The sequence below is a fragment of the Panulirus ornatus genome, chromosome 27 (genome assembly GCF_036320965.1).
Source record: "Panulirus ornatus isolate Po-2019 chromosome 27, ASM3632096v1, whole genome shotgun sequence".
Taxonomy (NCBI): Eukaryota; Metazoa; Arthropoda; class Malacostraca; order Decapoda; family Palinuridae; genus Panulirus; species Panulirus ornatus.
The window spans coordinates 19,216,382-19,229,658 of NC_092250.1; the positions used below are offsets into that span (position 1 = coordinate 19,216,382).

At 39.5% G+C, this 13,277-nt stretch overlaps 1 protein-coding gene across 4 annotated transcripts in view; it reads right to left on the bottom strand.

The window, feature by feature from the left end:
• Positions 1 to 13,277, bottom strand: part of Unr (cold shock domain-containing Unr) — a 75,508-nt gene that overhangs the window by 11,241 nt on the left and 50,990 nt on the right. For all 4 annotated transcript variants that reach the window (XM_071678316.1, XM_071678314.1, XM_071678315.1 and 1 more), the window contains exons 13-16: positions 10,293 to 10,431; positions 7,599 to 7,698; positions 1,197 to 1,361; positions 88 to 256 (exon numbers count right to left, since the gene is read on the bottom strand). In XM_071678316.1, the coding sequence (XP_071534417.1) occupies positions 88 to 256; positions 1,197 to 1,361; positions 7,599 to 7,698; positions 10,293 to 10,431 (573 nt within the window). The remainder of the gene's footprint in view (positions 1 to 87; positions 257 to 1,196; positions 1,362 to 7,598; positions 7,699 to 10,292; positions 10,432 to 13,277) is intronic.

Sequence of the window (13,277 nt, forward strand, 5' to 3'; positions counted from 1 at the left end):
ATCACTTATTGAGCAAGTACAGAATTCTATACTTCATCTTTTACATGTTAAAATACAAAGTAAGGAGAAACAAGGAAAACTGCTTACATAATGCGAGAGATGCTGCAAGCTGAAGATTTGCCAGTCTTCTGGTTGGTGATAATGACAAATTCCACCTCATCACCTGGGCTCAGAGTGTTTCCATCCTTCACTTCTGACTGATGGAAGAAGAGTTTCTTTCCTTCCTCTGTCTCATAGTTCAGAAACCCATACTGACCTGGAAAACAGATTGACATTATTTGAAAGTGCAGAAATGAAATGACTAAAATAGACAAGCAATTCTAAATGAAACAATACAGCTTAAAAATACACTAGAAAGGGTATTCCATACTTGTCACCTGATGGATAGCATAGTTAATGGAAATGTTATAACAAAGGATGAATCCTGTCTGGAAAATATCAAAATACTACATTCTGAGTTAAACTAAAAAAAAATCTATAAGTGGCTTTTAAGTCAAACTAGAGTTTAGAAGTTAAGAAACAACAGGATGAAGTGTCAAGCTAAAGGCGGATGTTCCTTGAAGTTGAGACAGATTGTTCTAGAGTTAAGCCTTTTTATAAATGACAAAAAAATCAAACAAGTTATGGGACTAATGCCACTCAATTCTTTAAATGCTAAAAAAAACATTTTAATCAAATTTCAAGACCAAAGGTTTAACTATCTTCAAGGTAAATGGAAGGCTAAATTACATTATAAACATTTCTATAAGGAGCCTAACTGAAAAAAAATCCAAACTAAAATTATGGGTCTTAAGCCATTCAATCTTGTTAGAAGTTTAAAGAGCATTTGACTTGGAGCGTTAAAATTGTGTAGTTTGGTTAAGAGTGACTCCTGACAAAGGATGAATGAATGAGAGAGAGAAAATGGATGGATAAAGGCAGCGGACATATGGATGATGAATGAACAGACTGACGGAAGACGATGATGAAGAAAGGATGACCAACAACAAAGGATGAACTGATCCACAGAAGACACAAGAACAAGCTCAAAGATACAACATTTCAGAAATTCTACGTATTCTCAAGGAAGCAATACTGTCATGATATATATAACAAGTTATTCACATGAAGTATTTCTGAAATCTTTGTTTAAAGTGATAATTCACATTAGAAAAATTCATGACAGTTGACAGTCCCACTAAAATACCTCAACTTACCTTTAACTGCATCAACAGTGGCAATGAGCTTCTTGCGTATGGCCCGGATAAGAACGGCACGACGTGACTCATCCAGCTGAAAGGTAACTTGGTCTCCTGGTTGCAACAGCTCACGTTTATTTACAATACCCGTGATGCCAAACTCATACTGCAGTAATCCGTCACCTTGAGATGGAAAATTAGATAGTCAGTTATCCAACCATTAAAATGGAGTTCCTGCAGCTTTGAGGCTGTATTTCACATGAGAGGAGGTAAAGAGGTCTTCTCTGGGTCAAGATGGTCCTTCGTGAAGCTGTACATCTAATGTCTGCTGACTAGAATACAGCCTCATCAAAAGAGTACAAATAACATAAAGATTTCTTTTTATATCTAACTGGTTCTCCCACTCTATCAAGATAGGGTCAGGAACAAATGAACAAAAGCCTTAGCTGTATACATCCACTCTCTAGCTGCCGTGTATACCTTATTGTAACCAGTAACTACCATCCATATCCAAGCCCCAAAGACTACAGTATTCAGCGATCTACTCCAATCACTTAGTATGTCTTAGTTCAGCTCAATGATTTCATTCCCTTATCCCCATGTAAAACACAGTAACATGCACACTACTATTCCTCCTGAATGTTTAGGCCCCCAAACCCTACAGCCTTCATTGATTCTTCTAACACCTTCCCTTTGCTCCTTCTTTTTCTGACAAGTAGGGCATCTTACTCATTCCTTCTATATGTCTAAACTATTTAAGTACATATCAGTCAGTTTTCTCAATCAAGATGCACTTACTATAACATCTCTTTCTCACAGAAAATACAAGATAGTAGCAAATGGGAGTATGTCGGACGAGGAATACTCTTAATAATATTGATATCCAACACATCACATTACATTACACATGACAGCCAGGGATCGAGTGTGAACGAATGTGGCCTTTTTGTCCTTTCCTGGCACTACCTTGCTGGATGAAAAGGAGAAGGGGGAGGGGTTGCTATTTTGTGTGGTGGGGTGGTGACGGGAATGGATGCAGGTAGCAAGTATGAATATGTACCTGTGTATATATGTATGTCTGTGTATGTATGAATACGTTGAAATGTATATGTATGTATGTATGTATATGTGTGCATGGGCGTTTATGTGTGTGTGTGTGTGTGTGTGTGTGTGTGTGTGTATATATATATATATATATATATATATTTTTTTTTTTTTTTTTTTTTTTCATACTATTCGCCATTTCCCGCGATAGCGAGGTAGCGTTAAGAACTGAGGACTGGGCCTTTGAGGGAATATCCTCACCTGGCCCCCTTCTCTGTTCCTTCTTTTGGAAAATTAAAAAAAAAACGAGAGGGGAGGATTTCCAGCCCCCCCGCTCCCTTCCCTTTTAGTCGCCTTCTACGACACGCAGGGAATACGTGGGAAGTATTCTTTCTCCCCTATCCCCAGGGATAATATATATATATATATATATATATATATAAAAAAAAAAAAAAAAAAAAAAAAAAAAAAAAAAAATTATATATATATATATATATATATATATATATATATATTTTTTTTTTTTTTTTTTTTTTTTATACTTTGTCGCTGTCTCCCGCGTTTGCGAGGTAGCGCAAGGAAACAGACGAAAGAAATGGCCCAACCCACCCCCTACACATGTATATACACACGTCCACACACGCAAATATACATACCTACACAGCTTTCCATGTTTTACCCCGGACGCTTCACATGCCTTGATTCAATCCACTGACAGCACGTCAACCCCTGTATACCACATCGCTCCAATTCACTCTATTCCTTGCCCTCCTTTCACCCTCCTGCATGTTCAGGCCCCGATCACACAAAATCCTTTTCACTCCATCTTTCCACCTCCAATTTGGTCTCCCTCTTCTCCTCGTTCCCTCCACCTCCGACACATATATCCTCTTGGTCAATCTTTCCTCACTCATTCTCTCCATGTGCCCAAACCATTTCAAAACACCCTCTTCTGCTCTCTCAACCACGCTCTTTTTATTTCCACACATCTCTCTTACCCTTACGTTACTTACTCGATCAAACCACCTCACACCACACATTGTCCTCAAACATCTCATTTCCAGCACATCCATCCTCCTGCGCACAACTCTATCCATAGCCCACGCCTCGCAACCATACAACATTGTTGGAACTACTATTCCTTCAAACATACCCATTTTTGCTTTCCGGGATAATGTTCTCGACTTCCACACATTTTTCAAGGCTCCCAAAATTTTCGCCCCCTCCCCCACCCTATGATCCACTTCCGCTTCCATGGTTCCATCCGCTGACAGATCCACTCCCAGATATCTAAAACACTTCACTTCCTCCAGTTTTTCTCCATTCAAACTTACCTCCCAATTGACTTGACCCTCAACCCTACTGTACCTAATAACCTTGCTCTTATTCACATTTACTCTTAACTTTCTTCTTTCACACACTTTACCAAACTCAGTCACCAGCTTCTGCAGTTTCTCACATGAATCAGCCACCAGCGCTGTATCATCAGCGAACAACAACTGACTCACTTCCCAAGCTCTCTCATCCCCAACAGACTTCATACTTGCCCCTCTTTCCAAAACCCTTGCATTCACCTCCCTAACAACCCCATCCATAAACAAATTAAACAACCATGGAGACATCACACACCCCTGCCGCAAACCTACTTTCAAACTATTCGCCATTTCCCGCGTTAGCGAGGTAGCGTTAAGAACAGAGAACTGGGCCTTTGAGGGAATATCCTCGCCTGGCCCCCTTCTCTGTTCCTGCTTTTGGAAAATAAAAAAAAAAAATAATGAGAGGGGAGGATTTCCAGCCCCCCGCTCCTTTCCCTTTTAGTCGCCTTCTACGACACGCAGGGAATATGTGGGAAGATCATGCCTCTCATGATCTTTCTTCTCATGCCCAGGTGCATATGCACCAATAATCACCCATCTCTCTCCATCGACTATCATATATATATATATAAATATATATGTGTGTGTGTGTGTGTGTATATGAGGGTGGTTGGGCCATTCTTCATCTTTTTATTTGTGCTACCTCTCTGATGCGGGAAACACTGGTTAAGTATAAAAAACAAAACAACACAGACATATAGAAGTAAGTAAATGCTTCATGGATGACATCATACTAGGAAAGATGATAACCATGGAAGAGGACAAAGGGAAATGAAAAAATACCAAAACATGAAGTACAAATGAACAAAGGAAAATCTAACAATTTCAATGACAAGAAAAATCAGATAACTAGTAAATGAATGGTATCATATGTAACAGTTACAATCCATTAAGGTCCAACAGGGAAGAAAATTCTTGACGAAAGTGTTAAGAGAGCAATGATTGTACATAAAAAGCTATAATATAAAGAAAATACAGATAAAATAACTTTATCTGATTAAGTAATGATAATGAAAACATTCATAACAGATAAAACAGTAGCCATGAAGCTGTATTATGTAGTTACCATCAAGAAAAGGAGAAATTAACAGGTTGGAAAAAATTCAGAAACGAGCAAAATCAAAGGAATGGAGCATCTGAATGAGAGATTAAAAATTGTACACTACAGAATGAAAAGAGGAGAGATATTGATAATCTACACATGGAAACAAATTAAGGGTAGAGAAAACAACATTCTTGATTTAACTCAATCCATGCACAACTGATCACTTGGCTTTAACCCAAGCATAAAAACTGCAGCTTTTCTTAATGAAAAGGTGTAGCTTTATGGCTGTACTACAATCTGAAGCATGGAATGTGGGATTCGTTTGCAGTGAAAAGTTACTGAACAAGACTGTACTGCCTTTTGACAAAATACATTGATACAACCTTGCTGAATGTGACTTTTCGCTCACACTGTACCCTCACACAGAGTCAAGAATCTAGTAAAACCTGAACTGCTAATCATTCATTCATAAAAATGATGCCTAAGAAGCCGGCCATATCCACATAGACTGTGAGCATCTATTTGAGGCATTAGCAAGGCAAATTAACTAGAAGTGTTCAGTGTTTTCACTGTGGTAGCTTCATTATGGGCATGAAAGATCTTCAAAATATTGAGCTGGTTTTTGAAATGTTGTAGGGATGGGTGATGTCCATAAGAAAGTTAAGAAAGTGTATGTCCAGAGACAGTCGTTTCTAATACATTATGCCTGTTGCAGTGATGCTTAAGATTGAAATGAGAGGGGTATCTGTAAATTTAATGCCTGTCAGGTCATTTCAATGTGTGTATGTTTTGTTTGTGTTGTATTTGTTGATGGGTAGGGAATCTTTGAGGACAAGTTGCTGTAAACTGAATACAGGGAAGCCTTCAATTTCTATTCAAGGTTTGTGATTAGTTACATGGCATAGTAATAGGAATGGATACAAAAAGTACGTAGGAACATTAAGTGAATGTAGTAATAAGCAGAAACATTCGGTGGGAGCATTAGGTAAAAGTAACTGGTTGGAACATTAGGTAGTAGTAGTCTACAGGAACATTATGTAGGAGCCTCCGAAAATACTGCACTAGAGTTACCCTGTAATAGTGGCATGTTAAAGGTGCGGCACTAATGGCTAAAAAGCAGCAATGAAGTTTACCAGTTATGGAATTCTTTTGCCATGGCCACCCCCTTGAGGGAGTTCCTGAAGGGAGCAGGCATCAGAGATACAAAGAGATTGATAGATGTTGTGGTTTGAATGGAAAGAGTATACTACTGCTGAAAAGAATTAGTACCAAACATTCTGAAATTGGGCTGCACTGGGAGGATCTTTGTTGCATTGTGTTAAGTGTCTGTGGTTGCTAGAATGCTAGTGATAACCTTGAGCACTTTGTTGTGTGTGGTTTGTAGCTCTTTCTATATTTCCTTTCCACATGGTGAATGACCAAGCTGTGTCCAAATCTGGTAGCAGTTCATGTTCTGAAAGCATTTAGTTTGTTGGTTGAAGTCACCTAAAATATGTAGTGTGGGATCTGTCTACAGTGTCACTATGGAGTGATTGTCAAAAGACATGTGTAGGTAAGAATGGGATATTTTGCTTGCTTCTTGTATGGAAAAATCTAAGAGAGTTCAGGCATTGATGACAAAAAAGAAGTTCATGCACTGATGACAAGAGTGAAATAGGGTGGTAAGAGAAGGTGGTTTAGAGTGTTTCAGGAATGATGCTTTGTTGGCAACTTACTTGACGTTAAGGAATTTTTAAGTGAAGCTACAAGTAGCTGAAGATGTCTGTATGTGCTAGATTGCAATCATGCCAAATCTTTTGTGAGAAAGTTTGATTAGTTGTCAAGGCAAGTTGCAAGAGAAACATTTTGATATCACTGCTTGAGTCTGTGGGTAAGTGAGCAGTTATTTCTGGATAAATATGGCACATTTTCATTTTCTGGAAGTTGACACAGCAGCAGCAGGAACCATGGAATAAGAAGTAAACCATAAGGTGGGTGAGAGGGTCCTGGTGCAATGAAGAGCGAGTGGAAAGAGAAGTCACTGTCTCAGAGGGTTAAGATGGGAATGTTTGGTTGCATAGTAGTCCTGACAGTGTTGTATGGATGCAAGGCATGGGGCACATGCAAAAAAGTATGGAAAAGAATTGATGAGATGTGTTAGAAATCACACATTTAAGGACAAAAATGTGGTGTGTAGAGAATGGACTGAGTAAGAAATAATTGGATAAGAGAGAGGTATGGTAGTATGAAGAGTAAGATTGTGGTAAATAAATACAGCGCACTGACATGGTTTGGACATTTGAAGCAGCTAAGGGAGGAGAGGCTGAGTATGAGTATGAGAGTATACATGTTGGAGGTGAAGAGGACAAAGAGAACTGGAAGACCAATCTGGAGATAGAGGGGTGGAGAGAAAAGATGCTTTTAGTGATCAGGGCCTGAACACGCAAGAGAATAAGAACAACAATTTGGAGATAAAAGAATGAAGAGAAAAGATGCTTTTGGTGATCCAAGGCCTATACATGCATGAGAATGCAAGGTTTGCAAGAAAGAAAGCAAACTGGAGCAAAGTTGTATGCAGGAGGCAACGTGCTGTCAATGGGCTAAGAAAGGCATATGAAGTCATCATAGGAAACCTGAGAGAGGTCTGCAGGGTTTATATGTAGATAAGGACATAGGTTTTCAGTGTATTATACATAGACAGCTTGAGGGTGGATAAACTGCTATGTGGGAAATCATGAGAAGAATGGTAAACATAACAGAAACAAGTAATCACACAAACTTACATATCTATTATGCACTGAGGATGAACTGGGAAGGATATGTGAATGAAAATACTGTAAGTCTGGGTAGAAAAAAGTTGAGATGGGGATCCATAAGTTTAAACTCCTATGCAATTCAAACAAAAAAAAAGTCCTCCAGCATACCTACAAAGTAGACTGTATCCCTAATCAAATAAATCTGAAGAAAAAACCATACCTTCACCGCCAACACACACAAGACCAGAATATTCTTCCTGGTCTGGGTTAATGGATCGCATGGAGCGCAAAACTGTCCCATCAAACATTTCACCCAAAACCTGCAACAAATAACATAAAAAAAACATTGAAATAAGTAGCTTCATATGAATGTTAACACTTGGGATATCCTACAGTAAAACCATCTCATCTTTTACTAACATCATTGTTAGGAATTTTTTTCTCATTCTAAAGGGCATAATTAGCCAATTCAATGAAAGGTGAATACAAAGAATTTCCTATCTTCAGATAATTGTGTCTGCAAAATGAATTGTTACATCAAGTATCTATATAATTAATCAATGTGTGAGGAGAGAAAAAATATTACCAATGTATCTCCCATATGTTACATAAGGCAAAAACAAGGATGGACGTGGAGGTCTGGAAAACATCTTAAGTATTCTAATGTTAGGGAATGTGAAACAAACAGAGTACCAATGCAAGCATATTTCCTCACAGGGTAAGTTCCTATTGCTACCTAAGGTGGTAAATGTGCACCTGTGTATGTGTGTGTAAATACATACATACCAACAGGATCTGGGGTTTACTTTTAAGAATCCTTCCCCACTCTCTCCAAACTTAAAAACAAGCTTCAGCAATTTCTCTCTCAAATATGATACCAGTGCCATGCCATCAGTAAACAGCATCTAGCATCTCTCATGACCCCTCTATACCCAAGGAACTGCATACATGCTTCTCTCTCTAAGACCTTTGCATTCAATTCCCTTACCTTCCCATCCAAGGACAAATTAAATAGCCATATCGACATCACACACCCTGCCACAGACTTCACATAAAACCACTCACCCTCCTCTCTTTGTACTTGTACAAACACCTTACTTTGTTCATAAAACTTCACTGCTTTTGGGAGCTTCTGTCCCACACTATATAATCATAACTTCTATAAAGTATCTCTATCAACTCTATCATACACTTTCTCCAGATCTATAAATGCTACATACAAATCCCTCTGTTTCTATTTCTTACACAGTATTCAAAGCAAACACCTGGTTCTGAAGTCATGTTGATCCCCCCTAATCTGAAGCTCTGCATATGCCACCACTCTCTCAATTACCACTCTTCCATACTCATTACCAGGTATACTTAACATACTTATAATTTTGTAATCTGAACTTTCAAATTTGCCTTTATACAAAGAAATCATCATTATCCCTGGGGATAGGGGAGAAAGAATACTTCCCACGTATTCCCTGCGTGTCGTAGAAGGCGACTAAAAGGGAAGGGAGCGGGGGGCTGGAAATCTTCCCCTCTCTTTTTTTTTTTTTAATTTTCCAAAGGAAGGAACAGATAAGGGGGCCGGGTGAGGATGTTTCCTCAGAGGCCCAGTCCTCTGTTCTTAACGCTACCTCGCTGAGGCGGGAAATGGCGAATAGTATGAAAGAAAGACAAAGAAATCATTTTCATAATTCTTTCTTGTAAAATCAAGAGCTTAAAGATGCAAGCAAGAGTGCTATAATAAAAAAGCACTCTACTTGGTAGCACTAACCCAGGTATTAGTGTAAATCGTTACAGGAAAACGGCAAACAGATATGGAGAGGAGTGGGGGAAATTCATCCCATCCTTTCATCTCCTTTTTCCTTCTCCCCTCCTCATAGTATCCCTCACTTCTTATGTGTACATGCTCTTCATCAGTATCTCCTTAAATTCAAACTGTTACAATAAAGCCTGGTCTGCTCTTTCAATGAAACACTGCTTATTAACACACTTTCTTACAACTGTCATTCCTCACATGATTAACCAGGCAAGAAATGCATTATGTCCTCAGATATTTAATTTCTAACATTTCTGCCCTCTTTTCTTCTTTAGCATTCAGGACTCAAGACACATGCATAAACACAGTCAAAAATAATATCCTTTCAAAATACTCATCATTGCTCTGACAGCCACTGAACCCTCTTCATACACAGATTTCAAAGCAACCAAGATACAGACAGCCTTCTCCCTCATCCTGTATCTCACTTCATCCTCCATGACTCTATCAACTGCCAAGCTCACTCCAAAGTACTAACAGCACTCTACTTCATGTCTTTCCCATGCAGACCTAATTTCAAACCATCCTGTCTCTCTTCCCTGCTGCATCTCATCATCTCATTTTTGTTCCATTCACTCTCAACTTTCTCTTTCTGCACACCCTCAAGTCTGGCAACTGAGCCACATCATCTGTAAACAACTAATCCACATCCCAGGATCCCCACCCCAAGTATGCTGTAAACCTGCCCCTCACTCTAAAACCCTTGCATTCACCTCCCTCACAAATCATGGCCCATGCCAAATTGAAGGTTGAATTTCAGATTAAATCTTTTAATAAGTGGCGTAACTTTAGATGCTGAGAAACAACTATATAAAATTTAACGAGTTTGTGAGTTACTCTCCTCCTCAGACCAATTTTAATTTGAAGACTAATTTCCTCATTAAAAACTTTACTGTAGGAGGCATAATTCTGGCAAAACCCAAAGATATGGGATCTATGCCATTCAATTCTATAGATGCTGGGTACTAACTGCAAGGGGTTCAGTGAGTATCTGATTTTGATTTTTGTCTTCATGTTATACCCAATATCAAGGATTAGTCATCTGTTCTGAATGCTACATCACTCTTGCTAGTAAAAATAAAGATTGTGACCGAGTAAGCTTACCTTTGGCATTGGGAGAGTCCCCTTACTAAGCATACGAACATTTTCTGCAGACACTTTGCCTCCAGGACCAGTTCTTGATGATAAAGTATATTCCACTTCTTGACCCAATTCAAAGGTGGAAGCATCTCCTTCTACATTGCTGCAAAATGATACAGAAAGCCACTGTAAAACACAGAAAACAAAACTTCTACCAGGGCATTACAAAAACAAAGTGTTGAAGTGTAAATAAACTGTAGCACCCTGGATGAGAGGGGGCTAAAAACCTATATGGACATGATCCTAACTTTACTTTCCTGCCCTAGGAATCCCTTCTATCCTCATGAGGCTCCTGCAGCACTCAGGAAGCTGGCCACGTCCACTGGTCGGGACCACAGGTCATAAAGTGCGATGCGTATAAATGTATGTGCAGTGGTGCAGGGCAACTGAGTAGTTTGGTGTCTTCTTTATAGTATTTGCATTGTGGGCATGAAGGGTCTTGGGATAAAGCTGAAACGGTGTTTGTAATATTGCAGTGGTGGGTGTTGATCAGAGTTTAAGTGGGACAGTGCGATTCTTGTTTGTCTTGGGAGTGTGGTTTCTGATCCTTTCTCTCTATACACACTTCACCAAAATCTGAACAATAGGGACCAAGAAACAGCAAGATCCTTAGTGCAGGTTTTCAATGTATATACAGGGTTAGGGACCAAAACCCCTAAGACAACAAATATTACCTTTAATTTTCCTTAACCACTGTAAAATTTAAAGAAATCTTAAACAAGTATAATATGCACCCACAATCAGGAAAGACTAATAATCATATTCAAACTTTTTCTTTCATTCTTGCTTCCCGTGTTTATGAGGTAGCACTAGGAACACTGACAAAGAAAGGCTGCATTTGCTCACATACATTCTTAACCTATCATACATAGTGCAACAAAACCACAACCCCAAACCCAAAAAACAAGGCCCCACAGACCTTTCTGCAGTCTCTCCCAGCTATTTCATATTCCTTTGTTCAATCAACTGACAATACGTCATCCCCAGTACCAAATCAATCTTTCCTGTGTGCACACCTTTCACTCTTCAGCATGTTCAGGCCCAGAGCACTCAAACACTTTTACACTCCATCCTTCCATCTCTAATTTAGTCTCCTCCTTCTCCTTGTCCCTGCCACTTTGAAACATAAACATCTCTGTCAACTTTTCCTCACTCATTCTCTCCAGATGTACAAACCATTTTAGCACAACCCCTTCAGCTTTCCAAACTCTCATTTCCTCTCTTTTTCAACCCCTGTACATTCCTCCTAACCTCCTGCTGCCTTCTACTGTCCATCTCCCAATTTTTTGCATTCCGTCCCTGTAAGTACCATCCATACAATTCTCTCTTCTCTTTCACAAGCAACTTCACTTAGTCATCCCACCACTCACTACCCTTTCTCACCAACCCACCACCCATTTTCCCCTGCATGCCACACACTTCTCTCACACAAGCCAACTATGATTCCCTAAATACATGACATTCCTCATCCTCTCCCCCTATTTTTGTTTACTCTCACCTTAGACATTCTACACTCAATGTCACTGTGTTTCTTCATGAAAGTCTCTCACCCATATCCTTTCCACTATAAATATATCTTCAACCTTGCCTCCAATAGGTAATGATCAAACATCTCACTAGCTGCCCCTTTCAGCACATTCACTTCCAGAAGTTTCTCATTTGCAACCCTTTCAACTAGTGTGTAATCCAATAATGACCAATCTTTCCTTCTCACCTAAGTATACTTCTGTATGTTCCTCTTAAAAATCCAAGGCTCCTAATCATCCGTCCTTTTTCAGCATACACTGCACAAGCTATTCACCTTTTCCATTCACCTTACTGAGTAATCACTCCCCCACTTAGACTTTCAACTGCCACATTTCTCTCACTCTCACACTTATATCATCCATCACCACTACTCAGCCTCTTAAATGGAAATCACTCAGCTGCTTGCAAAGCACATGCCTCTTACCATCTTTCTCCTCATGGTCAGGTGCATAAGCAATAATAATAAACACATCTCTCACAATAATTTTTACCCACATCAGCCTAGTCCTCACTTTACCCTCTTTCACACATTCCTACAACTCATGCTTCAGCAGCAGTGCTAAACCTATCTATCTATCTATATCTCTGACACCCACTCTCTCCAGGAATTTCCATCAATGAGGTAGCCACAGCAAAGAGTCCCCACTTATCCCTGTCCTTACATGCCTCCCTCACATACACCATTCCTTGCATTTTTCCATAATTTTTCTTCCTCCAGTTTATTTCCCCAAATCACAGGTGGTCCTCCAATCACAAAAACCAATTTAATCATAATATCATACACTCCATGTAAACTCCCCACCTTGCACTTTTGAAATGTGCTACCCCTTACTTAGTTCTAGCCCTCGTACAAACCCTGACTTTACCCCTATGACATTCCCAAAGCAATCTTTCCCTTTATTCTTGAGTTTTGTTCAACTCAGAGTCAGAAAATCCAGACTCCTTTCCTCAAACATACCACCTGTCTCTCCATTCTTCTAATCTTGGTTACATCCATGTACATTCAGACAACCAAGCCTGGGCCTTCAAGGAGAATGAGGACTTCTCAATTGGCTCATTCTTTTGTTGCATCTTTTAGAAACAGAAATACAAAAAGGAGGAGGTTTCCAGGCCCATTCCTACCCCTCTCAGTCACTGTCTATGAGAAGTAAGGGAATACAGAGGTAGAATTATTTCTTCCCTACCTCTAGAATAAGCATTTTTTTTTTATTATACTTTGTCGCTGTCTCCCGCGTTTGCGAGGTAGCGCAAGGAAACAGACGAAAGAAATGGCCCAACCCCCCCCCCCCATACACATGTATATACATACGTCCACACACGCAAATATACATACCTACACAGCTTTCCATGGTTTACCCCAGACGCTTCACATGCCTTGATTCAATCCACTGACAGCACGTCAACCCCGGTATACCACATCGC